The sequence below is a fragment of the Danio aesculapii genome, chromosome 16 (assembly GCF_903798145.1).
Source record: "Danio aesculapii chromosome 16, fDanAes4.1, whole genome shotgun sequence".
NCBI classification, from domain to species: Eukaryota; Metazoa; Chordata; class Actinopteri; order Cypriniformes; family Danionidae; genus Danio; species Danio aesculapii.
Window position 1 is genome coordinate 35,974,469 of NC_079450.1, and position 25,835 is coordinate 36,000,303.

A 25,835-nucleotide genomic window follows, 5' to 3' on the forward strand; every position below is an offset into this window, starting at 1 on the left:
CTGTTTTAAATAAATTGATGGAAACTGGTTTGTGTATAGCGGGTAATAATATTGTTGGAGCATTATTATTATTTAATCAGATGAAATGGGGTTTTCCATTGATTTCAGTCTGTGGTTTTATGTCAGTTTCAGTTCAGTTTTTTTTTTTTTTTGCACGTTTCTTTTCCGTGTTCTTGTTTTGTCAGTGATTCATTCACCTTGTCAGGGGAACTAAACTAATGTAAGCAATAGAATTATATTTCATTGGAAATGTTTTTATTTTATTTAAAAGCAAAAAGAGCAAAATGATTCATTCCTCCCACAAATAAAGAAGTTCACGCGAAATCACAAAATATAACTTCTGCATTAATTTTTCTTGTCAACTGAAATTTTCATTATACATTTGTTTGTTTGCAAAGATGTTTGCATGCTATTAAACATTTCTGAAAAAAATCTGCAATACATAAATCCTTAAAATTGTCAGATTTGTCTTGTCAGTATGAAATCTGAAATATTATAGTTATGAAAACTATTTTATACAGAATTAAATTAGGATCAAAACTATGGGGACCCCCACCAACAACCGTCAGCGTAACATTGAACTTAAAGTCATTGACCACACATGTCCACTTGCCTCCGTCATTCGAAGTCACAGACTTCAAATGAATGACTTGATGTTTTGCATCATATCTTTGATCATTAGGGGGTCTCAGCCACTCTACTTCAGTGTTTGGCTTTCCATCAATGTTGCAGTACAGCTCCGCATCACTAGACTGAACCAGCACTGGGCCTGGTTTAACAAACACTGACAGAAAAAAACATAAATAAAGTAAATCCTATGAAAATACAGTATGATTATATAAAACCGGCAGCTCTTTCTCACCTGACACAACATGCAGCATGTATTGTTTTCCTGACTGTATGCAGGAATAAACTCCAGAGTCTCTTGGCTCCAGTCTGGGAACCTTCAGAGTGTCTCCATATATGTTTGCTTTCTCCGCAGTGGGTCCAGAACCTTTAAAATTATAATCAATTATAGTGAGACTACCCTTTAAGCTTCATATTTAAATAATATTTCTGTTAGAAGAAGAAGAAATGGATACACCTTTGCATCTTGTTCCACTTTTTCCATTATTGCTGATTATGAGATTGTTGTTCAACCTCCACTCTATATCACTATTTGGAGGTGCTCCGCAGTCCAAAGAAACCTCCTTCCCAACTTCTTGATATAACAACACCTCACACTCCCCAGATGAAACGCACGGTGCTGATAGAGAGAACAATTCAAATTTCTTTTTAAATTATTAAAATAACTTTTAATCTTAATTATACATTTTGTAAACCTAAAAAATGAAGTACTGATTCATGCTGGGCGATGGATGGATGGATGGATGGATGGATGGATGGATGGATGGATGGATGGATGGATGGATGGATAATGCCTCAGACCAAAAGGCTTCAATCATCACAGGACAAAATGGCATCATGAAAAACTATCATCGTGTACAATCAGACCAAATGGCCTCAGACTTAGGTCATTTTGGCTCATTTATAGACTGGTTACGTGCCGTGTGGTTCTGTTTTATCTGGTATTTTAGCCAAAACCACCAAATTGGTGACAGCAGTTAATTTTCCTCCATGCTCAAACTCCACTTCACACACAAACTTCCCTGCAAAGCTGCTCTGCACCTGAGAGAAGATGTGGAGAAATGACTGTCAACATACACTAAAATAAAGCTTCTTTACTGGCATCTGTGGTTCTTTGAGGAACCCAGAATGCTTCATCATTTTAGAAGTGTAACATCAAAATATAAATTATTCATGCAAATCAAAATGTACCTTTATCAGAGTGACATTGAAGTTGCTGCCGAGCGTTTCAATATTGTATTTGACTTCTGATGAATTTACACCATCGCAGTGTAAGCCTTTGCCTGCTGTGTTCTTCAGGGTTGGGAAAGAGACTGTGGGAAGGTGGTCAGCTTTCCATTTCCCCCCCAAAACAAGCTGAGATACAGGATGAGGAAGAAAACAGGGCAGCTCTATGTTGTCCCCTTCAGTAGCAGAAACATTATTGATCTGGTGGTTTGCTGGAGACCCAAACAAATCTCACAGACAGCATGAAATCTGAATTATTATTATTATAATAAAAGATATTTTATGTTAAATAACAACTGGTGAGGAACACCTACCAACAACAGTCAGCGTAACACTGAGTTTAAGGTCTTTGACCTTACAAGTCCACTTGCCTTCGTCACTTGAGGTCACAGATTTCAGGTTAATCTTTTGATTTTTTGCATCATATCTTTGATCATTAGGGGGTCTCAGCCACTCTACTTCAGTGTTTGGGTCTCCTTCAATGTTGCAGTGCAGCTCCACATCACTAGACTGAATCAGCACTGGGCCTGGTTTAACAAACACTGACAGAGAAAAACAGAATGAGCACAATAAAAATACAGTATAATTATATAAAACTGCCAGCTTTTTCTCACCTGACACAACATGCAGCATGTATTGTTTCCCTGACTGTGTGCAGGAATAAACTCCAGAGTCTCTTGGCTCCAAACTGGGAACCTTCAGAGTGTCTCCATATAAATTTACTTTGTCCGCAGTGTGTCCAGAACCTTTAAATAATAATTCATTATAGTGGGACTACAAACTTATTCTGTTTTTGTGTCAAAAAGAGAGGAAAGTTATACCCTTGCGGCTTAATCCAGTTTTGCCTAGAATGCCGATTAAGAGAATGCTGTTTAACCTCCACTCTATATCACTGTTTTGAGGTGCTCCACACTGCAAAGAAACCTCTTTACCGGCTTCTTTATACAGCTCATCACACACCCCAGATGAAACACTCAGTGCTGATGGAGGATGTAAAAAAGTTTAAAGGAAGAAAGAGTGAGGAAACTGCAGGAAGAGCAAGCATAGACATATTACAAATAAAAGAATATTATAATGCATTTTCTGGCTTTCTAATGCTTACCTAAAATGAGTAAAAACAGCATCTTGCAAGTTGACACTTCCTAAATAAATAAAATAAAAATAAATAAATAATCAAAAATCCAGATACTGACAATCCATTTGAGAGAAAAAAAATCAAAAATGTTCTTGTTTAAATAAAAAAGAAGCTTTATTAACTAAGAAAAAAACTAAAACGTGGCGAAAACTTTGTTTCTATTTTGTTAGGGTAATTTTGTTTGTCTCATAGAAAATTTGTGAATTGGTTGATAATTTACTAATGTTCATTTTCTATATTTAAAACACTGCCTAATATTTAATTTAATCAAACAAGAAACTGCCAGACAATTAATAAGCTTAAACATGGTTTCAGTCAAAATCTTGCAAATCCTACTTTTAAAATCTCTGTAGCTTACACTGAAAAAAAAGTTGATTCAAAGATGATTCCTTGCTAAATGATTTTAAGTTAAGTGGTTGTAAACGATTCATTTGAGCTGACATAAACAGATTGTTGAACATTACTCAATTTAATTTGTTTAAATTCAACTCGTATAAACTGTATTGCAGAACTAATTTCTTTCTGTAAGTCGAGGTTTGAGTTTCTCTCCGGGTTTTGGCTGCTTTTTTAAGAATCAGCTCGTGTAAACAATTTACGTTTTGTTGTTTGTTTGAATGCTCTGCTTTTCATACTCACGTTTGGATGGAGGTTTTGTATCCTGTTGACATGTTTCATTTTCAGAGATCTGCGCATTTAGTCCGACTGACAAAACCACTCGACGATATAAATCTGCACGAGAAATTGAAAAGAAGCTAAATAGCGGAAGCAAGCACAAAACGTTAGTTTTACTTTTAAAAGCAACAGCCAATGGAGAACAGAATATAGTTCGCATTTCTGAGTTGGATATTTTTTTTAAATGAACGCTAGGTTAGAAAACGATGCTCCTAAAGGACAGAAATGTAAGCTACCTACAATTTATTTCCACAAAACACCAAGCTCGACAACATTGAGATACAAATGACCAGTCAAACAGATGTCAAGAACGTCACTACTTATTGACATTTTGTCATGTCATTTTCTTCAGTCCCTTTATTCATCAGGGGTCGCCTCAGCGGAACGCTGCATGTTTTACACAGCGAATGCCCTTCCAGCGGCAACCCAAAACTGGGAAACATCCATAGACACTCATTCACACACACTATACGGCCAACTTGTTTTATTCAATTCAATTCAAATCTTGCTGTGAGGCCACAGTGCTACCCACTGAGCCACTGTGTCACCCTATTGATATTTTCTTGCGAAAAAAAAAGTCCTACAAAAAAAAAAAAAAAAACTATAGTAATAGTAAACAGCATAGAATTTTGTACAGTAGTGAAGTTAGCTGCTTTGGGAATTGAATGTAGCAATATAAGTACCCATTACTGTTTTAGCCAGGTTTTCCACAACTGTAGTCTATACCAGCGGTGCCCAAATATTTTTGTTATGAAGGGCCAAAAAACAAACATAGCTGAGGGCTGTGGGTCGAAAGTAAATATATGAAAATGTATTACAAAGTTGCCATGTGTAATTTTCTTTTTTTTTTTTCAAAATAATATCTAAAAATAAATAAAGCTTTAATCGTATTAGGATAACTAATGCATTATTTATTCTTTGCATTTTATAATTAACTTATTATAATAAAAACAAACAATTCCATTGAAAACACAATCAACATTTAAATAAATCGCACTCACTCATTTACAACAATTTTGATTCAAGCTTGCTTTTTGTAGCTCAACAATAAAACAAACAAACAATAGATTACGTTAAATTAGAAATGATAATCTCTATTAAAGGCATAGGATGGTGGGCCAAATCTTAAGTTATCATGGGTCAACTTTGGGCATAGTAGTAGTATAGCCCTACTACATAGTAGTAGCAGGCCCTACTTTGGGCATCTCTGGTCTATACTATACCATCATTTTCAGTAGTAAAGATTCAAGTATACAACATAATTTATTAATTTATCAGTTCACTATAGTTAATGCTACATCATGCTGTAACATTCAATGACATTCATTTTCTTTTCGGCTTAGTCCCTTTATTAATAGGGGTCTCCACAGTGGAATGAACCGCCAACTTATCCAGCATATGTTTTGCGCAGCAGATGCCTTTCCACCTGCAACCCAACACTGGGAAACACCCATACACACTCTTCCACACTTATACACTATGGCCAATTTAGCTTATTCAATTCACCTACAGCGCATGTCTTTGGACTGTGGGCGACACCGGAGCACCTGGAGGAAACCCACACAAACATGGGGAGAACATGCAAACTCCACGTTGTTGACTGATCCAGCCAGGAATTCAAATCAGCAACCTTCTTGCTGTGAAGCGATCGTGCGCCACCATGACACACATTCATTATCAAAAAGTTGCAAAAACTTTAATACATACAGTATACCACGCTTTACTATAGTATAGTTTAAATGTTTATCACTGACACAGCATTTAGTAGTCAGTAAACCCCTTTACACACATCCATTATTCATCACAAAACACAGAAGCACAAGTAGCAAAGAGACACATTTTTTTATTTTAAAGCAAAATGAACAAAATTATTCGTTCCTCCCCCAAAACAGGAGAACAAAACATAAGGAAAAGAGTGAAACCGCACAATACCTTTTGCATTTTATTATTATTATTTTAAATTTAAAACTCCAATACATAATATTTAGCAGTTATCCGAGTGTGATTTAGTGATATTTACTTGCCATTAAACATTTGCAGAAACATTCTGGAACACATAAAAGGAAAGGAAGGTGGAGCTTAGCTCTAGAAGCGGTGATGTCACAAAAGCCACTATCCAATCAGGGGGAGGCACGAAGGAGACTACTGTCTGTGTGTGTGGTAAGGCGCTGCACAACATGGGTGTTTTGAGTAAGAACACTCTAACCCGCACATCCTACATTAGATTTTTTTTTCCTTCCCCTGTTTAAGGTATCTCTCAATAGTGAATATATCAGATGGAGAAGTGCTTTGACTTAAACTGCGGATCATTTCAGAAGCAGGAGCCTACTATTCCTTTAGACCAGAAATAGAACTGTGTACGTGTGTGTGCGTGCGTGAGACAGACAGAGACGATTTTCTAGTTTATTCCACCACTCTCCTGTAAAAGTACAGGTACCCCAGGTCCTTCGGTGGTTTCTCAGAGGCACAAACTTTCTGATCGTTAAAAATGACCCACCTGAAAGAAGCAAAGAGAGATGTTGAAGAATGTTTTACTGCGAGGGACAGAAGGAGAGGAGCTGACTGATGGAGAGAGGACTGCACTCACTGTTGGTCCTTCTTGATGTGGCAGACATAATGACCACACATTGTGCTCGTTCCCATGTGACTGATGAACGCAAAGAGCTCATACTCTTCAGGATGAAAGAATGAGGAGATTAAGCGTTAGGAGAGAACGTCACATGTAGAAAAGAAGACATTCAATAAAGGCACACATGAACACTTACTTCCAGTTCCATCACGGACACGAGGTCCAGGAGGAGGCTCTCGACTGGCCTCACTTCCACCCTCTGAGCGTCCCCCTTCAGACACATCCATGGACTCCAGATCATCTAGATGAGAGAAGATCCAGTCCACAGCTCTCTCCAGCACATTATTCTACAAATACGTAACATAAAAGGTTTGAAGAGGAATTGTCAATAAACAAATGACCTGTAAATGATAGTTCACAGCATTTTTAAAGCTGATTGTCATGTAAAGCCTTAAGACAGGTCTCAAACTGGATTCCTGGAGGTTCAAGACTACTAAAGATGATTAAGCAGGTGTGAGTTGGAGGTAAACTGTGCAGAGCTGTGGCCCTCCAGAAATTGAGTTTGAGATCATTGCCTTAAGACTTTTTGTATAATTTTTTTATAATTCATTTATTGTTAAGGACTCATTTTTGCACATTTTTGCACCCTGATGCCAAAATTTAATAGCTGATTTGTGTTCAAGAAATGCCACATATTGAGTGTCAGGTTTTCAAAAATCATGTTCTTTATTTATATATTTAGCACTAGACTAATCAATTTCTTGTCAACAAAAACAACTGAAACAATTAGTATCGTTGGCACTATAAAATGGCACTACTGTTTTCAAGTTCGATAATAACAAGATCCAGTTGAAGTCAGAATTATTAGCCCCCCTTTGAATTTTTTTCTTTTTAAAATATTTCCCAAATGATGTTTAACAGAGCAAGGAAATTTTCACAGTATGTCTGATAATATTTTTTCTTCTGGAGAAAGTCTTATTTGTTTTATTTTGGCTAGAATAAAAGCAGCTTTTAAATTTTTTAAAACTATTTTAAGGTCAAAATTAACCCCTTTACGCAATTTTTTTTATTTAATAGTCGACAGAACAAACCATCGTTATACAACAACTTGCGCAATTACCCTAACCTGCCTAGTTAACCTAATTATGCCTTACATGTCACTTTAAGCTGTATAGAAGTGTCTTGAAAAATATCTAGTCAAATATTATTTACTGTCATCATGGCAAAGATAAAAGAAATCAGTTATTAGACATGAGTTATTAAAACTATTATGTTTAGAAATGTGTTGAAAAAAATCTTCTCTCCGTTAAACAGAAATTGGGGAAAAAATAAACAGGGGAGCTAATAATTCTGACTTCAACTGTATATTCCCATATATATATTACAGATTCTAAAGGATCATGTGAAGAACATTTCTCATTTCTGTGTTGAGACGAAAGCTCTCACCGTTGCTCTGAGAGCACGAGTTGCCTGATCTCGACTGAATCCCATTGAAACAATGGTTGCCAGGTGTTCTTCGGGTAGGCTCTCTGTGGGTGTCGTGCCAGGAGCAGAACTAGAGCCAGGCAACACCAAAGGTGCAGAGAAATCTGCAGAAAACAAAACCACAGACTCATTACTGAAAATCTGCATGCTACCTTAAATCCTCTACAAAATCTGCCTCTACAAACGTGTCGCACTACAGCTGTTTTTCCATTAATCATCAAATTGGGCAAAATGAAACATCGAGAAAGAAACACCAATTTAATGAAAACCCTCATAGATTTTTCCCCATACAATTTTTTTCAAAGGTTTATACCTTTACATTGAAAGGGCAGCATGAGGTGGAGAAAGAGGAACAAGATCGGCAAAGGATGCTTTGTCACGACCATCCATCCGCTAACCACAAGCTACTGGTGCTGCACGATTAATCGGTAAAAGATTGCGATCTCAATTCAACCCCCCCTCTCACAATCTTAATGAAGCATCTCAACAATTCAGCCAATTATTTTTTCAAGGTCATTCAAGTTTTAAGGTATATTTTCAAATGTATGACAAATGAGCTGAGAGGATGCATGCACGTGCCCACAAATAATGTCTACTTTAGTGAACAGAACCTGAATAGGCTGTGAATAACAGGTAATAAAGTTGTAAATAATGTTCAGTTTGTTCCACAGAGCGATCACTTAAGAGCCGTGTGGGAAGTATAATTTGCATCCATGTTTTTTATCCTCAAAATAATGGCAGTCATGACAGCAGCACACTCAACAGTGAAAGTGAAACTGAAACCACGCACCCCATTTAAATGAATCACATTGCATTTCAAAGTTGTGATTACGACAAGCATTTGATATGTTTTTTCTTCCATAGCGAACATAGCAAAGTGTTTTACATGAGAATAAATGTTTAACAGAATGTTTATGCAGGAGGGAATCTGATAATGGCAAATGTCTGATTTTACCAGTAAAAAAGGTCTAATTGTGTTGTCAATGGCAGATTGCAAGCATTTGTCTCAAGCATAGTAATTCAACTTCAGTATTATGAATAATTGTATTCTGATGTAATCCCTTTACTGTGCATTAACAAAGAAGACAAATTTAAAGTCTGTTCAAGTCCACCGTTCCAAGTCTATACAAAATGCATTTTAACCAACAGTAGACCTGCACATAGGCCTAATATTATCATTGTTTATCTTACCATATGTTTGAGAAATAACTATAATAATATGTAATAACTTATGTTAACCTTTATTTTACATCACAATTTTCCCACGATTCTGAAGATCTTAATTTTAAGTAAAAAAAAAAAACATGATTCTTATTTTAGCCAGAATCATGCAGCCCTATTGCATTCATTTGTAGAAACTGGCCCCGATGGGCATGATGCTGCAGGTGCTTTAGGCTCCATTGCGCTGAACAATTTGATCTGCTCTAGTGTGCTGAAAAAAAGTTGATCTGCTTAGTGGAAATCCTGTTTGTTCTTAAAGAGTTCTTAAACCATTCTTATTCTCCCAATTCTAAATTCTTTATGGAGCAATGTGGAAATTCTCTCCATTGGATCAAATTAATTTAAAATGAACATTAAAATTGTAGCATTTTCAGTAGATGTACATATTACCGTATCATAGTATTTAACAATGGGAATACAAAATATCTTTAAAGTAAAAAGCATTAGGCCCAGTACTGAACCTTGAGGTACACCCATTTTGTTATTACTGAACACTGACTTTACCTCCACAATATTTAACCACTGCTCAGGCAAACCACTAAACGTTATATCATGTCCCTGATCCAAAGATTTGAAATATAAATACGTCTGTATCGATATGTATATATATTAGCTCTGATGTACATAAACCTGCAATGTTTTTTTATGTTTGTTTTTGTCACAAAAGTTGAGCAAATCTGTAATGAATTCCTGGCTACTGAAGAATGCATTTACCAGGGTCATCCATGTGTCCCATCACCCAGTTCATAGCAGCATCAATGCCAGTGTTTCCTGTATAATACACAGCCTTCCGGCAGGCCTCCAGAGGAAAACCCATCTCACACAGCTGAGACACTGTGGAGTCGTCCAACACTGGAGCTGAGAGAGACACACAAAAAGACAGAAAGGTCTCTACAGACATGCTTCGATATAAAAATCACATCAAGGAATGATTCAGTTAAATAAATAAAATATATTTAATACATATTTTACCCAAGATTAAATCCACAACAACTTGGGACACCACAACAACAAACACTAAACACTCTCAATAAGGCTGTCAAGTGCTGTATATCGTCAATATACAAAAATTTAGTGTTTACTTCATACATCAAATAAACGTAATAAAATAAAAACATTGTAAACAAAGAAGAAAGCAAAGAACAAAGGAGGAATGAAAGGCAGGCTCAAGTGACAGACAGATGGAGTCAGAAAGAGGAGGAAAGACAGACTGACACAGCAGTGGGGAGTAGAGAGAGTCGTCCTCCTCGTTGCCGTGGGAACCCAGGATACCTTTAACCTCCACATCGGGGGTCATGAGCGGGGGCGGGGCCACCTCAGGCAAAAGCTCCTCCCCTGGCTGCTGTCCCATGGCACGGAGCGCATTTAGATCCAGCGTTTCAGGAACGTCAATGCTTACATCTAATAGAAAGAGTATAATAGCATTCAAGCTACACTGCAAAAAATACCTGTTCTTTAACAGTTTCCACATTTTATGTTTATTTACGTATATTTGAATTGCATTATGGGACCTTGATCTCTGCTCTGTCGACTTCTGATGTGTAAAAGTTCAACAAAATGACTTTTGACATTTTAGTAGTTTGGAATAATATAGCGTATAAGAAATCATTTAGGAAGAAATCAATCTGTAAAATAACAGAAAAGGCATAGGCAGTTTATTTCAGCTGAATGAGATCCAAAAGTTTACGTTCATGTAATTATTAATCACCTGTTTCTAAATTGTCTGGCTCTAAAAGTGAGGGGGACGTATCCCGCCGTCCCCCCAGGTTGCTACGCCCCTGTCACTTTGATAAATAAAAAAAATGTCAATAAAAGTCACTTTTTCCAACTTTTAAGGTTAAAAGTTGTCAGAAGAAAGATCAAGGTCTCTTAAAGTGATTCAAAAGCATAAATAAAGAAATAAAAAGTCAAAAAATACATAAAACTGTTAAATGTACATATATTTTTCGCACTGTAGAGTTGACAACCAGCAGTAATAATTTAATCATTTACATTTTATAATTTACATGGTATTACATCTTACATTTACATATTATTTAAAGCGGTTTGCCCTGTCCCTCTCCCTTTTAATGAGTTTGAGAAGTGTTATTCCCTCCTCATGTTTAGAAGTTTTTTCAAAAGTATATTCTCCATCTACAAATATGAGAAAATGGTGAAAATGTTTCAGATATGCTGTCAATTTGCATGAGGCTTCTGTACGAGTTCATTAAACTGCATGAAAGCTCCAGAGTTCTGTAAACTTCAATATGCACCAAACAGAGCACAATTCCATATGAGTGCAAGAAGTCTGACTAAAATTTAAAGGGCACCTATGATGAAAATCTACATTTGTAAGCTGTTTGGACAGAACTGTGTGTAGGTATAGTGTGTCCACAGTCACACTGGAGTGATTTAAACCAAACAAGTCTCTTTTTTTAAATTTCCTGACTAAAAAAATAGGACCCAAATCCCAGTGATTTTGACGCCCACTGCAACCTGACGTAGGGCTGCAGTTTTTCCCCGCCCACCGAATCGATTGACAGGCACTGTTTTTTTTATAATAACATGTATACACATGTCCATAGAACATTTGTTTTGCAAATAAACTGGGATTAAAATATTTGTTACAGCTCTCTGTGATTTAAAATGAAGTTTAAAATGTTTTTAAAACAGAGCATGTCTGTAATAAAGACAGTAAAATCGCTATGAAATTCTAAACCGCTATAATCACCACAGCCACATGGTGACAGTAAACGATAATATGTGTGTGTGTACTGCAAACAGCATTTGTGTGAGACTCATCGTTTCACAAAGGCTTCAATAAACTCCACCACAAATACATGAAATAAACTTGCTTGGTATTTTTGACTAATGAGCTGCATTTCAGCCTCATCCGAGTCTGTCTCTGTCACTGTGCTGTTTATCTGACGTAGCGCATGATGAGAAGCAGAACCAACAGGAACGGTGGGTGGGGAGAAGCAGCTCATTTACATTTAAAGCTACAAAAACAGCTACAGTGTACTCAGACACAAAAATGGGCAGATTCTGGAGGCTATAATAAATTATCTGAATTGTATTTTGAGCTGAAACTTTAGACACATTCTGGAGACACTAAAGGCTCATCTTACATCTTGTAAAAGGGGTAAAATAGGTGCCCATTTACTAAATAAAACAAATGCGACTTAAGTATGAATGCTGTTTAGGTAGGTAACTGCTGTGAAGGAGCATTCAAAACGGTTTACTCTTAACTTAAAAACACCTACATGGTAACATTCATTATATTTACATTCTATATTAAATGAACAATGATCATTATTCAGTTAAATTATAAAAAGCCCTACAGCCATATAGAACTCACCTAGTTTTTTAGGAACCCAATCCAACCCAAAGGTGAATTTCTTGATTTGGATGACAAGATGATCAGGAAATGAAGCAAAGCGAGTGGTCCTAAGACAGACACAGATATAAAGATGCCATTATGTACAGGAGAGAAAAAAGACAATCTCAGTCAGTCGATCAGTTAATGGATGTAATTATTACTTTGTGGCAGTGGTTTTGGCCTGAACTGCAGAACTCCAGAAATCTGTGAGTGTTTCCGGTTCACTGAGAGCAGCCAGACAGGCAGCAAATGGGATTTGAGCACGAGGTGCAACAGGGGGAGGGGCTCCAGATGACTCCGCCTCCTCACGGCGACGCTCTGCCTCTTGAAGCTCATCTGATTAAACAAAAATAATTCAATAACATTTTTAATTATAAAATTAAAAAAAAAAAAAAGATAAATGGGAAGGAATTGATAAACGGAAGCATATTAGCACTGTTATCTAAAGTTTAACAACACTTTAGTCACTATCTAACCCATATTAGTTGCCTGGTCCATGGGAACGGGCAGCTGGACGATATAGTCAACTCGCTGGGTATACTTGGCTTTTTGTGATTGTTGGCATACAATCTTTTCCTCTACCAAGAATCGGAAAGCTTCTGAAGGATTCATGCCAGACCGACAATTCCTCTGGACAACAAAGACAGAACAAAATGAGTAGATGCACCTGAAGGTAGAAAAAAAACATGAGGAGAAAGTCATCATCATTACCTCCACCATATTTATGAAGTGAAGAAGAAACTCTTGCGCATCCTGTTGCCGATTGGTGGAGAACTCAGGGTGGCCTCGTCCAACCAGAGCTTTAAACATGCGAGGTGCAATGCCAACCTGGTCACCCTACACAAAGAAAAGCACATTAATGAAAAGACATGACCTCGGCAAATGAGCAAGAGCAAAGTTCATTTCAGTTTGTGTGTGTGTGTGTGTGTGTAAATTGTCCCATTCTACAGGAATCAAATTATGAAAGACTTGCATAATAACACATCTATTTGTCTTTAATACAACCAAATACATGAGAACTGTAAGTGTGTGTACCCTGGGTTCAGCAGAGGTGTTGGGTTCATCTGCGGGGTCTGGGGCTGGTTTAGAGTACTCTCCTGACAGAAGGCCATAGCCCAGCTTTGCTCTGAAATTCAAGAGTGCAAATGAAGAAATAGATTTAATTTGATAAATTTAATATTGGGAAAAAAGCAAGCCGTTTACGCTCATTGACAAAATTACAGCAGAGTATATTCCTTTCTATCATTGAGATTGTAGAAATAATTGATGTATAGTGACCTCTGCTGGAAGTGTGGTATTTCTGAAGCCCCTTTCAGTATCATATTTTAAGAAATACATAGTTCACCCATAAATAAATATTTCCTGATAAGTATTTATATCAGATGAGAAATTCCCAGCATTTATTTTTTAAAAGTAACATATAGTTTTTCTAGAGCAGGGGTCACCAAACTTGTTCCTGGAGGGCCGGTGTCCTACAGATTTTAGCTCCAACCCTAATCAAACACCTGAACATGCTAATCAAGGTCTTACTCGGTATACTTGAAACACCCAGGCAGGTGTGTTGAGGCAAGTTGGAGCTAAACCCTGCAGGGACACCGGCCCTCCTGGACCGAGATTGGTGTCCCCTGCTCTAGAGCAAACCCTTATTTGTTACCTTGGGTCGAGTGAATTACTTTTGTAGTGTTGTCCAGATACTAAAAATACGACAGGAGATAACTGATGAGACAAAAATAAGACACCCAACTAAAATATCATGATACTACAAATTAACTGAATAATAAATGAGAACTGATAAAGCAGTCTCTGAATTACTGATGAGTTAGCAAAAAGGATAAGCCAAATAAAATACTGTTAAAATACTGTTAACGCTGATGCTAATCTCATTAAACATAATCTATATAAAAAAACAATTTCTCACATCAAAATCACACCAGTTTTAATGACTGCTGATTTGAGGCCATTAGCTGTAGTGATATATACAAACAAAGCCATATTATACAATAAGAGCAATACTATTTATTGATAATTTCACGATATATTGTTGTTATTTTACTTTTTTTTAATTAACAAAGTTAAACACAAATTAAATAAACAATGTTTGAATTTTTAGGTATAAGAGATCTATCTTTCAAGTCATCATCATATATTTTTATTTAATGCCATATCAGCAACCACAGCTATTTTCTAGGCAAAAACATTTCGTTAAAAAATTTTACAATTAGAAACCAAAACAAATGAATTCATAAATTTGATACAAGTTTTAACATTACTATATGATACAAATCTAAAAATGTCATTGAATGAGTTAACCCCCCCTTACCCCCCACATGAAATCTGGTCAGGTCCCGTGACAATGCACAAGTACAGCCACGGGAATGCATACAGCCAAGAGGAAAAGAGAGGGGAGAAAAAGTCACGCCAGCAGCCAAGAGGAAAAGGTGCAATGGGCCACAGTGAGAGAGAGAGAGAGTGAGAGAGAGAGAGAGAGAGAGAGAGAGAGAGAAATGGAGTACTTTCATTCCCTCAATCGCAGAGAAAAAAAGGGGCTTCTGCTGTAAGTGCCAGTAAAAGTCTTACCAGAAAACACACACACAGTGAAATTTTTAAGTAGTTGGCGCCTGTAGTGTTGTAAATACCCGCGCTCGACTCCCTCGCGACAGAGCGCATATGAGATAAATCACGTCAGTACATAATAACCGGTCATGATTATTACTGAACCGATACCGAATTGTCCGCATCTGCATCGCGGTGCACCGAAGAAACAATAAATTGACATCCCTACTAACGACACAAACAGAAACAGAGCATTGTTTTTAATTGCAGCACAACATAATGCTTAACACATTCTCAGTTGGACTCTCCATCTTTAAAACGATAGCACAATGCACAAATACATTATTATGATTTTCAATAAACGTTTATACAAACTTCCAGCACCGACATGGTGGATTAGCTGTTCCTGTATGCTAGTGTAAGCTTGCAAATTAATTTAATATCCATTAATATCAAAGCAACACTGATGCACCATTTGTATTTGGTGTTTCCATTTGTGTTGCTGGGAAAGTGGGAAAGATAAGACCTATCTCTAAAGTAGCTCTCTAGCTGTTGAAAAAGCAATGCAGTACTTAAACGGCTTGCCAGACGAACCAGTAAGAACCCTGGCTCTACACCAACACCTGATTTATGCTTATAGAAAAGGAGTATAGTTGTGTGTGTTTTGGAACTAAAATGACTTGCCAAGTTTACACGTAGAGAAGGATTTAAGAGCTACCAAAGATCATAATTTTTAGAACAAACCCTCACTATGTAAAACAAAAAAATATTAATTTGTGGGACAGGTACTCACACTTGAGTCTTAAAGTCCTGGGTAGGGTCACTGGGCGCCTCATCAAAGATCTTGTCAATGTTGGAAACGTATCTGAGAGTCAAAGAGAGTAAGAGAATACAAACACACATTTAGAGACTTTATTTTAACAGCAATATTTAACATAACCAAAAATATTCAAAGGTCCCGTGAAGTGCTTTAAAATGCGCATCTTTTTTATTTAATGTGAGCGTCAAGGGTGTCAAATGAAAAGCAAATAAAAAGCATCTTGAAGGAAAGAGGCCTGTCAGATACTAGAGAGCATTTAATTGGTCAAGATTTGATCAGAAACTGAAGTATGACGTGATGTGGAAAAAATTGTTGATCCATTTAGGAGGAAATGACAAGCTTTGGATGTTTATATATTCTAAAGGCGAATCCTGTCACTGTTTTGGAGCACACTAGCTTAGATATTTAGTAAAATGAACAATATTCTAAATAACATCTAAAAAAACCTTTTAATTACAAGGGACCGCACAAGCATACACTAATAATCAAATGTTTGAGGCTGGTAGGACTTTTTGGTAACATAAAATTTTGGTAATTATTTTTAAAGAAGTTTTAAATAATAAATGAAACAAGACAATGAAATTTAAACCACACACAGTCTTATAAACACCCAGAGAAACACTTACTTGGTCTGGAAGTCGGGGATGGTGAAGAGCACTTGCATGACAGAGTTGAGGTAGCAGCTGTTTCCCAGGTTCTTCATGCCGGTGAGTCCCGGGCCCCACAGGGGCCTCAGAGTAGTGCCGGACTCCTGGATGACCTCCCACTCTCCCACACGCTGGTTCACTGCGATCTCCAGCTCAGTCATGGTCCTCTCCGTCTAAGAGATGGGGACAGACAGTCTTTAACAACACCTTCTCAATCACTATAAGAATGTATGATTTTTGATATGACTGTACCTTTTCCATAGTCATCATATCAATGCCAAAATGGGAAAGGTGTTCTGGGAGCTTAGAGTCTAATACCATTTCATCTTCATCATATGAATAGACATCTGCAAAGAAAAATATGTTTTGTTTTTTTAAACATTTAAGCAAGGAAACAGTAAAGTCTTAAATAATGTGACAAAAAGATGTGGCAAACCACCTATAGGATACCCTCCTTCCTCTCTTATGCACCAGACACGTTGTTAAACAGACTTTTATGCTTCTACAGCCACATACTCCATTTCTAAAGTCTTTAAATATTTTATATTTGCTTTTATTTTCTATTGCATGATTTTTATTTCTCTATTATTTAGATATTTATTGTTATCCTTATTATTTTTTTATTATTATTATTGTTGTTGCCATTATTTTAGGGTCACTAGCGGTTGTGAAAGCATTTCACTGCACATCCACTGAATTGGCTCTATCACTGTCTCTTCCCTCCACCAATAGCTGGTGTGTGGTGAGCGCACTGGCGCCGTTGTCCTGTGGCTGCCGTCGCATCATCCAAGTGGATGCTGCACACTGGTGGTGGTGTGGAGGCCCCCCTCATGATTGTGAAGCGCTTTGGGTGTATGGCCATAAACAATAAATGCGCTATATAAGTGCACATTACATTACATTACATATCATACTGTGTATGACCGTATGTGACAAATAACATTATATAAAATTCTATTTAAAATAAAGTGAGTGTTTTTTTTATTTTCTATTGAAACAATTATTAAAATCTGTTTACAAAAAAATATTATATTATTCAACCCTGAATAGAAGGAGGGTTCTTGAGCAATAAGCACATTAAAGTCATTTCTGAAGGATCACATAAAACTGAAGTCTGGAGAAATGATGCTGAAAATTCCGAACTGCCCTCACTGGAATAAAAGACATTTTTAAATATTTATTTCTAACAGAAAACATTACATTAAAAAGATCTATTCACCCAATAAAATCCTTGCTTTTTACTCACACTCAATTGTAGTTGTAGCAAACTTTTATTATTTTATTTCTTCTGTTGAACACAGAACTATATATTTTGGAAGAATGTTGGAAAAAAGCAGTCCTTTACATCCGTTGTAGAAACAAAAAAACTATGGAAGTCAATGGCTGCCACTTCCCAACATTCTTCAAGGTATCTTTTCAAAACATTGACTGCTCAAAAAAATAAAAGAAACACTAGGAGTTACATTGTGTTGTTTAAGTATTTCCTTTCTTTTTTTTAGCAGTATTTTTTTTTCAACTGAAAAAAAAAACCTAATAGATAAAAAAAAAAAAGTGTAGAGATTTTGGGAAAAGGTAAGAGTCATAAGTGAAAAAATTATTTCAAAACAAATCCTCCTCGACCCAAAGCTTTTTTTGCTGGGCTTATATTTAGAGGACTCAAATTATAGTAGAAGCGAACAAGTATTTATAGACCTCAGCTTGCTTTATGCCAAACGTGTAGCTTTGGCATGGAGAAAGATGCAAAGACCAAACGCTACTCAATGGATAAGACAAATGTTGTCAAGTCTGCCATTAGAAAAAATAACTTATATACTAAAAGCTAAACAGTGTGTATTTGAAAACATATGGAGTCCTTTCATTAGTTACATCAAAGAAGTGGAGTTAACAGAGGAAGAAGTTGATGAATAATTGTTTGATGGGCAATGCAGTTCCAGCTTTAAAGTTCAGTATTGATACATTCTTCAATACATGTTTGTTGTACTTAGTGCTCAGTGTGATTATAATTGTCATGTTTGAATAGATTACCATTAACAACAAAAGAGGAGCAGTTTTACTTTTATTTATTTATTTATTTGTTTGTTTTAATATATATATATATATATATATATATATATATATATATATATATATATATATATATATATATATATATATCTTTATTTTTGTATAATTTGTAAATGCAACAAGGTTATTGTTGGAAAAAATGTTTGAAAAATTTTGTATTTCAATGTGTACAAACTGAAAACGAAAAATAAAAATATTATGAAAAAAAAAAGTAGAGGTTGATTAAATGTCATTTTTTGGTTCACCCAAATATGAATAATAACTTAAAAGAACAACATTCTGCAATATATCTTAAATCTAAAGACTTTTTTAAAAGACATTAAAACCTTAATGGCCATAAACAGTAATGCACACATAACTTTATTGACTTTATATTGAACAAACACAACCGAATTTGATTTCTGTAGATGTGGTGTGAGAATCTGACCTGCTCCGTCAGGTGTTATTGTGCCGAGTTTGACAGCTAGTGGGTATCCAGTCTGCTGGTAGTACAGGAGGGCATGGTTATTCCCCCCAGAGCCATCAAAATATCTCCGGCCACACAAAACTTTCCCATCCGTCAGATTCATCCACAGGTTCTCCTGCAGCTCACAGACCTCACACTTCCAGCCACTGAAAGAGCAAACAGTCACCTTCTGTAACTTTCTCTGGGATCATGTTCTCAGAGCTTACCTGTTCATGTTAGAGGTGTACATAAATAACGGTTTGGTGCACACCTTGATTTTGAAGTCAAGACTGAGTATATTTTTGTTATTTTTTGGTACTTAACATTATGTCAGGATCTATGGCTATACAAAACTAAATATCATGTTTAACATTTTTTTTTCTTAAAATCTTGTGAACTGACTTAGTTGAAAATGTTGTAAAAGTTCAGGCAGGACAGGTATTACAGTACAGTGAAATATGCTTAATGGAAGATGGAATTTTTAATTTGCTCCTAAAAATGTGTGTAAATCTGGGTTTAAACAAACATTGTGTCATCTGTCATTAAGTACATTTAATTATATTAAATTAAAATATTCTTAAGAATACAAAAAATACATCTTAGCTAATACTGTAAACTATATACAGTAGGATGCCCTCTTACTTTAATATTAAAGGTTACATATAACAACAGAGGATAAAACTAATATTTCAAATGCTGTTTTATAGATATAGTAACAACTTTTTAAGTATGCAAACATGTAAACTGCACACAAGACAGTTAACACAATGTCTAAATCTCCTTGTAAAAGTATGTTTCTACTCCAGTTTGTGGTTTGATCTTGAAACTGAATGATATACTTTTATCAAAAAGAAATTATACTAAACAAGAGGTTTGAAAGTTTTCAGTACTATGATATGTACCATTACATCCCTAGAACAAATTAAATGCATCTACAAGATCACTGTGTTTATACCTTGGAGGGATTTTGAGGCCATTGTCGAGTTGTTTAAGTTCAGCAGCATGTTTTGACTCCTGTCGCACTTCTCCGTCCCACTGCTGCACCTGCAGCGTGTGTGACACTGAGTCTGCTGCCTGAAGCTCCGCCACTGACAGAGACACCTGCACACAACAAACACACCATCACAATGACAATCAGAGCCTGCTCTGTTAGAAAACTTAGCATTAACACAATTGTGCCATTTATTTTGTTTATTCACTTTTAACACTCTGCCAGCATGGCTTATTCAGGGCAATCAAACTATGAATTACAAAGGAATTGATTTAACAAAATGTTATTATTATTATTTCAGATTAACACTAAACAACTTTAAAAATAAATTCAGGTGATAGTTTTTTTAATAAATCAGTTAATCAACTGTTGTCTATTTACATAACATACCAATACACACATTTTACATAATACAATTAAATATATAACAGTATAGTACAATAAAATCAAAAATCACTAGGGCTGGGCGATTCATCAAAACTTAATTACAAATACAATTAGACAAAACTGCGATTGTCATGCACATTTAGTAAGAAAAGCACGGTTGTGTGATCAGTAGTACAAATCCTCCAAACGCCAGAGAGCTATCACAAGGAAACTCCAAACACCCACAAAGAAGACCATCCTTCCTTTGCAGTGTCACAAAGTACCTTACATGGAAAGTCTGTTCAGGCGGTAGACAATATTTGTAACACCCCCTAGCAGTTCATCCAAAATCCAAAAGACCTATCTAAATTAATGGGGAAATCCTGAAACCTTAAAAAAACTAAGCCTCTCAATTAAATTACATATTTTAAATCAGCAACTAAATCTCATTACTATTGTATCTTAAGCTCTAATTACATTTAAAACCCATCATTTTCAGTTTGCTTCAGCTACTGAGCAGAGGCAAAGATTGGCACAATCTTCTTTACAGCTGTTTCAACTGTAATCAGAGGACGCTGTTATAAGCACTGAAAGAATAGAGACTGAACTTAAGGATGACATGACATCTGATGGGATGTGCGGAGATGTTTTTGCCCCGTCAACATCAACATATGCACAGAGTAGTTGCTAAATGGCAGGTCTTGGCGTAACAAACAATAAAATCTGTACAGACCCCTCCCCTACAAAAAGGGTGGCTATAAAGACTGACAATTCGCTATTTCGACCAAAAGGTGAGACTTCCTTCACGGCCATACTGATCATTGCAATTTCCCCCATTCATTGTAATGCAATGTCATTGTATGATAATTATAATCTGTGAGTATAAACAGAAGATTTAACTGCTTTCATTGATTCAGGGTGACTAATAATGATATGACAAAAGAATCAGAATCAATTGTCAGTGAACAACAGGTCTGTGTAGTAAATGCTGCTACATATGAAAGCACATGCAGATGATTTACTAGAACCGCACATGAAAGATTGCCTTAAATTAAAATCACCCCGCACTATCTATCTATCTATCTATCTATCTATCTATCTATCTATCTATCTATCTATCTATCTATCTATCTATCTATCTATCTATCTATCTATCTATCTATCTATCTATCTATAAAATTTTTATAAGCAAATTATCAACACACTATCCTTATGTTCTTCAAGTAATTCAGTATAATAAAAAACACCCACCCGCTCCCGGACAACATCTGGCATGGAGGAGAGATCATCCAGTGTCACTTCCTGTCGGTCTGGGAAAAGAACCACCTTGACCTCTTCTTCATACTGCTCCTGCTCAACATCAAACCCTCCCTCAATACCTGCAGAAAACACACACAAATCTCACAGCTTTTTTGTTTCATAAAATGAACAGACTCTCAGTTAAAATTAGCATGTACTAAAATATGAAGCAAAGACTTCAAAGGCAAAAGAACACAGATGCATACCAATGGCCAGTCTTGTGGGCTTCTTTTTAGGAGGATCACCTGATCCTGAATTGGGATCATCCTCCTTCTGAAAGACACATAAGGTTAGTCTAGATTTGCCAGGAGAACAGAGCTAGAAATTATAAATTGAAGAAGAGTTTCCTTCATATTAATCAAAATTTCTTTGCATAGATTAATGTTGTTGATGGCAATGTCACTTTGTATAGAAACACTGCACACTTTTGGAAAGTACTTGGAAATGAATTACAAGTTTAGTCCATAGTATGTGGAAAATTTAGCATGCGGTATAATTTTCTAAATCTGACAACAGAGGTCTTTTTGAATATTTGGATATGACTAGCAAAAACTCATATATAGCATTTGTTTTTTGAAAAGGATGTCATGTAAACACTCCCGAACTGATGGAGTAGTATCTGGGGTGTAACATAAGGGGGGCGTAACTTGTGGTAGAGGCTTAACTTGCAGTTACCCAGACCCACATGTCAAAACTATATTGGCAGCAAGATGGCGCTGTACCCAGGGCCAGCCCTGTATATTTGGGGGCCCTAAGCAAAATAATTTTGGGGCCCTACCTTGCTCTAAATAGTGTAGTATTGACATTGCAAACCAGCCCACAATGATTTTATTGCTTATTAAATACAATCAATACAACTGAAAAGAAAAGCACAATTTCTTCTACTTAATAACTGCCCAGAGGATTTGCACATTTTAAAACAGCACTGTTTTTGTCAACTAGCAGCTTAAAAAATGAAGAATTAGACAATCTTTAATAAAGGGACCAGTGATTCTTACTTTGCATCCTTCTAGAGTTTTTAAAACATATTCTATTAATTTAGCAAACAGATTGAAGATTCTAGAAAAGTTTCTAGGTTGAGTTTTTTTTTTTTTATAAATTCCAAAAGCAAAAACCCTGCAATGAAAGGACACTGAACAATAATAAATGAAATGCATTACTTAGTAATAAAATAAACATCCTGAACAAAACAAAACAACAACTAAACAATTAACATTAATCCAAAGATTGATTCATAAATAATAAAATCAATAAGAAAATAATATAAATATGAAAAAAAAATAATATAAAAAAAACTGGAAAAAGGGAGGCAACAAATACTGGGTTAATGTTAATTTTCAAACACAAACTTTATTATTCCCTTCAATCTCCTTCCCTGTTCTTTACATGTGAGCAGCAAGGTCCAGAGCTTATATTAAAATATGATTAATTCAATTAGGACATCACTTTTATAGACATGTCAAAATTGAAAAATATTGTCAGTGTGCAAAAAAATGTCAGTGAAAAAGATACTTCAGTATTATTGCCTTTCAGTAAAATTTGGTTTAGACTAAAAAAACGGGTCTGTAAAACCAGAAAAATAATATACATCATATAAGTAGATGACATTTACTAATCTGTAATTGCCTATTTTTGATGAATCTGCTGTTAGATTAGGTCTTTAACATCATCATCAGCACTTAAAAGCGATGCTAAAGTGATTTTGTGCTCGTCTCTTCTCGTCGTCATTTTCCCATTAGTTTTTCTAGGCCTGAAGAATAATCATAGTTTCGTTTTATTTTCGCGGTCCAATTTCCAAAACAAATAAGGTATATAAATGGGGCAGGCAATGAGCAAATGCCACGGTGGCTGTGTCTGTACGGATTTGTGTTGCGGTGACCGGTCAGTCTTGCAGGTTACCTTGTGTAAACAAACTCGAACTGCGAGAACATGAGAAATGAGATGCTGCGAGCTTTCTGTTGAGCACATGACTATCACATAAAAACAATTCCAACTTTAATAAAATTGTGATTTCTTTTTTTCTTTTAAGTGAAAATTTTATGAATCTTTAAGTACTAAAGCACTGTCAATGAAGATAATTGTAAAATGCAAATAAAATGATTTCAGCAATAAAACAGCTCGGATGACTAGCGGGTTGTGGGGGCCCCCTAGTGGCGGCGGGGCTCTAAGCAGCCATTTAGTTCACTTATAGAGTGGGCCGGCTATGGTTGTATTTATCACAGTTATTAACGTCTACACCTACCCCAATCCTAAACCCAACAGTCACAGTCATTACGTCTACACCTACTCCACTGTGAAAGTACAGTCGTGAGTTGCAAAGCATTCGTACTTGACGGACTCGTCATTATACTGTTAGTAACATCAGGGGATGACCCAGAGTAGGTTACCTATTATAACAAAATGGATGAAATAGTCAGTGAGTGGAGTTGCTAAATGAAAGAATATAATATATTAAATGAATAGGTTGTGGATAAATTTAGAGAAAACGCATGAAAACTTATGCTTAAATTGTTCTCTGGAAAGTATTTCCACCATCTTACCAACACCATCTCATTGTGACATCTTGCATGGTTCAATGGGATCTCAATAACTGCAAGTTACGCCTCTACTTCTTGCAGTCCGCAGACAGATAGGCGGTTTCTCAATATGCGTTCTTGCATCCTTGTTTTCTAGTGTAACGTCATCATCAACTGCCAAAGTTCAGGTCTAAAACTCAAGACGTTAAGAACGGAGGACGCGTGAATGTTCCCAGATGTGTTCTTGATATCAAGGATGCACCGATGCAGACTTGAGTGAAAAACTGGCTTGAGAAGTCCCAGAAGTCATTGCAGCTGAATAAAAGAGGTTGGAAGAACAGTGACAAGCATCAGGAAGAACGCAGCATCTCATTTCTTATGACACGTTCTCTGTTCTCTCAGTCTCCCGAGTTCATTCTTCCGAGCTGACCAGGCAAGACCGGTCTCCACAAGAATGCAAGTCCGTTCTCTGCGTTCTTGGAATTGAGAAACAGCCATACACCTGAACTGATGTTCCATTTGTCCCCCCAATCTAAAACAGCAATTCTGACTGAACCAATGGCATGTGTTTAAGGCGGAAATATCTGTTTGACTAGCCAATGAAATCAGGAGTGTTCAGGAAACCTGTCTGACACCAACATTATACAACTCCGTTTGTTGACTTCATGGTGGCTTTAAATATGTACGAACTACGAGCAAATACTCAAACAATATTTGCACAAATGAGGATTCGCATTGTTATTCCTTGTTGCGCTCACCTGTGTTTTCCGGGTCCGGGTGATGTGCAGGTAAGCCCTTTGACCAGTTTTGGCATGGTGTCGGTCCACGTATTTACTCCCATATCCGAGAAAGCTGTTCATGCAGACATACAAGCCCCCTTCAGTCTCCTAAAACAATTGAAAAAGAGTAGTTTTAATAAAACACCGTGGGTCAGCAACACGCGCTCACCGAGCCTGTCTCGCGCGCGCGCACAACAAAACAACATTCACGCGCATGATACAGACTTTTCAATAAGACAAACCAGCATATAGCTGGGGTTTAGCATTATAATTAGCAGTAAAACAGCTAGAGTGGTTATTTAGAAGTTGCAGAAAGGTAAATGAATGGTTTATTCGAGGTGTGACTCAAAGAGTGCAGAGTCAACAGTGCGGTGATGACTCGCCTGACATAATGAAGGGGAAAATAGTGCAAACTTATCCACTGAATGAGCGAGAGTTAGCCAACGCTCGGGTTTAAGATAACAAAACTTAATTCAGCAGCCTTATGCAAACAAAACAAAAAAGCCCGGAGTGCGGATGAGTGTGCGGTCGCTGGACTCACCGGGCTGGAGAAGGAGAAAGCGCACTCGTCTTTGTGAACACGATCCCCGGGCCTCGGAACCCGAATCGCGGACAGAACCGACATCAATATCTCGCTAACCTCCGTCATCTCTGGCTAAACAGGATTTGCCTTCTTTCCTACGCACACTTGCCCGCCTGGGTTTTCTTTGGCCCCCGCTCCTGAAGTCTCTGACAGCCCCCTTGTTTCTGTGATTCCCCTCAATGAAAAGCTGCTGCTGATGATCCAGTGTGTTCATTCGAGGCCAGGGGCGCTGCACACACTCGCACAGCACTCATCACAGCCGCAAGTGTTTCACCGTAAACACCCAGATAGAGCGCCTGCTATTTTGTTCCGCAATTCTGAATTCACTTGAACATAAAAATCGCTAATATGCACATTCATGTACGTTATTTTATTTAAATAGTTAAACATTCTTGGTGTAGCAAATACTTTTATAATACTTTATCAGTAAGGGTGGTTGTTTAACGGTATTCTGATTTCTCGTGTGTTTCATGTATTA

At 36.6% G+C, this 25,835-nt stretch overlaps 2 protein-coding genes across 4 annotated transcripts; both read right to left on the reverse strand.

Annotated features, from left to right (window-relative positions):
* Window positions 1–233: 233 nt before the first annotated feature.
* Window positions 234–4,218, reverse strand: LOC130243729 (hemicentin-2-like). 2 transcript variants are annotated; one of them, XM_056476014.1, is made up of 10 exons: window positions 3,626–4,218; window positions 2,957–2,996; window positions 2,676–2,834; window positions 2,469–2,600; window positions 2,169–2,396; window positions 1,819–2,066; window positions 1,548–1,668; window positions 1,085–1,246; window positions 863–994; window positions 234–784 (listed from the first exon to the last, which is right to left on the reverse strand). In XM_056476014.1, the coding sequence occupies exons 1-10, from the start codon at window positions 3,680–3,682 to the stop codon at window positions 474–476; spliced, it is 1,590 nt and encodes a 529-aa protein (XP_056331989.1). In that variant the 5' UTR covers window positions 3,683–4,218; the 3' UTR covers window positions 234–473. The 2 variants fall into 2 exon arrangements, with proteins under 2 accessions (XP_056331989.1, XP_056331987.1); XM_056476012.1 differs by having other exon boundaries at window positions 1,819–2,084.
* A 1,266-nt stretch (window positions 4,219–5,484) lies between these two features.
* usp5 (ubiquitin specific peptidase 5 (isopeptidase T)) lies at window positions 5,485–25,605 on the reverse strand. Of its 2 annotated transcripts, none has more exons than XM_056475245.1 (20): window positions 25,316–25,605; window positions 24,754–24,882; window positions 21,686–21,752; window positions 21,432–21,559; window positions 19,779–19,924; window positions 18,806–18,990; window positions 16,567–16,661; window positions 16,294–16,487; window positions 15,641–15,712; window positions 13,330–13,420; window positions 13,006–13,131; window positions 12,771–12,924; window positions 12,456–12,630; window positions 12,274–12,362; window positions 10,209–10,337; window positions 9,651–9,794; window positions 7,677–7,819; window positions 6,427–6,577; window positions 6,249–6,333; window positions 5,485–6,158 (listed from the first exon to the last, which is right to left on the reverse strand). In XM_056475245.1, exons 1-20 carry the CDS (start codon window positions 25,421–25,423, stop codon window positions 6,065–6,067), a joined length of 2,505 nt encoding a protein of 834 aa, XP_056331220.1. In that variant the 5' UTR covers window positions 25,424–25,605; the 3' UTR covers window positions 5,485–6,064. The 2 variants fall into 2 exon arrangements, with proteins under 2 accessions (XP_056331220.1, XP_056331219.1); XM_056475244.1 differs by having other exon boundaries at window positions 10,152–10,337.
* Window positions 25,606–25,835: the final 230 nt, after the last annotated feature.

Bases quoted from the DNA above. Each gene is read 5' to 3' on its own strand.
- usp5 (XM_056475244.1), bottom strand. From the start codon at position 25,423: ATGACGGAGGTTAGCGAGATATTGATGTCGGTTCTGTCCGCGATTCGG. The intron at 24,883-25,315 runs GTGAGTCCAGCG...CAATTGTTTTAG, and splicing joins CTTTCTCCTTCTCCAGCCCG to GAGACTGAAGGGGGCTTGTA. The intron at 12,631-12,770 runs GTTAGATAGTGA...TTGTTTAATCAG, and splicing joins GGACCAGGCAACTAATATGG to ATGAGCTTCAAGAGGCAGAG.
- LOC130243729 (XM_056476012.1), bottom strand. From the start codon at position 3,682: ATGCGCAGATCTCTGAAAATGAAACATGTCAACAGGATACAAAACCTC. The intron at 2,997-3,625 runs GTGAGTATGAAA...TTATTTATTTAG, and splicing joins TACAAAACCTCCATCCAAAC to GAAGTGTCAACTTGCAAGAT. The intron at 1,669-1,818 runs GTACATTTTGAT...ATCTTCTCTCAG, and splicing joins TCAATGTCACTCTGATAAAG to GTGCAGAGCAGCTTTGCAGG.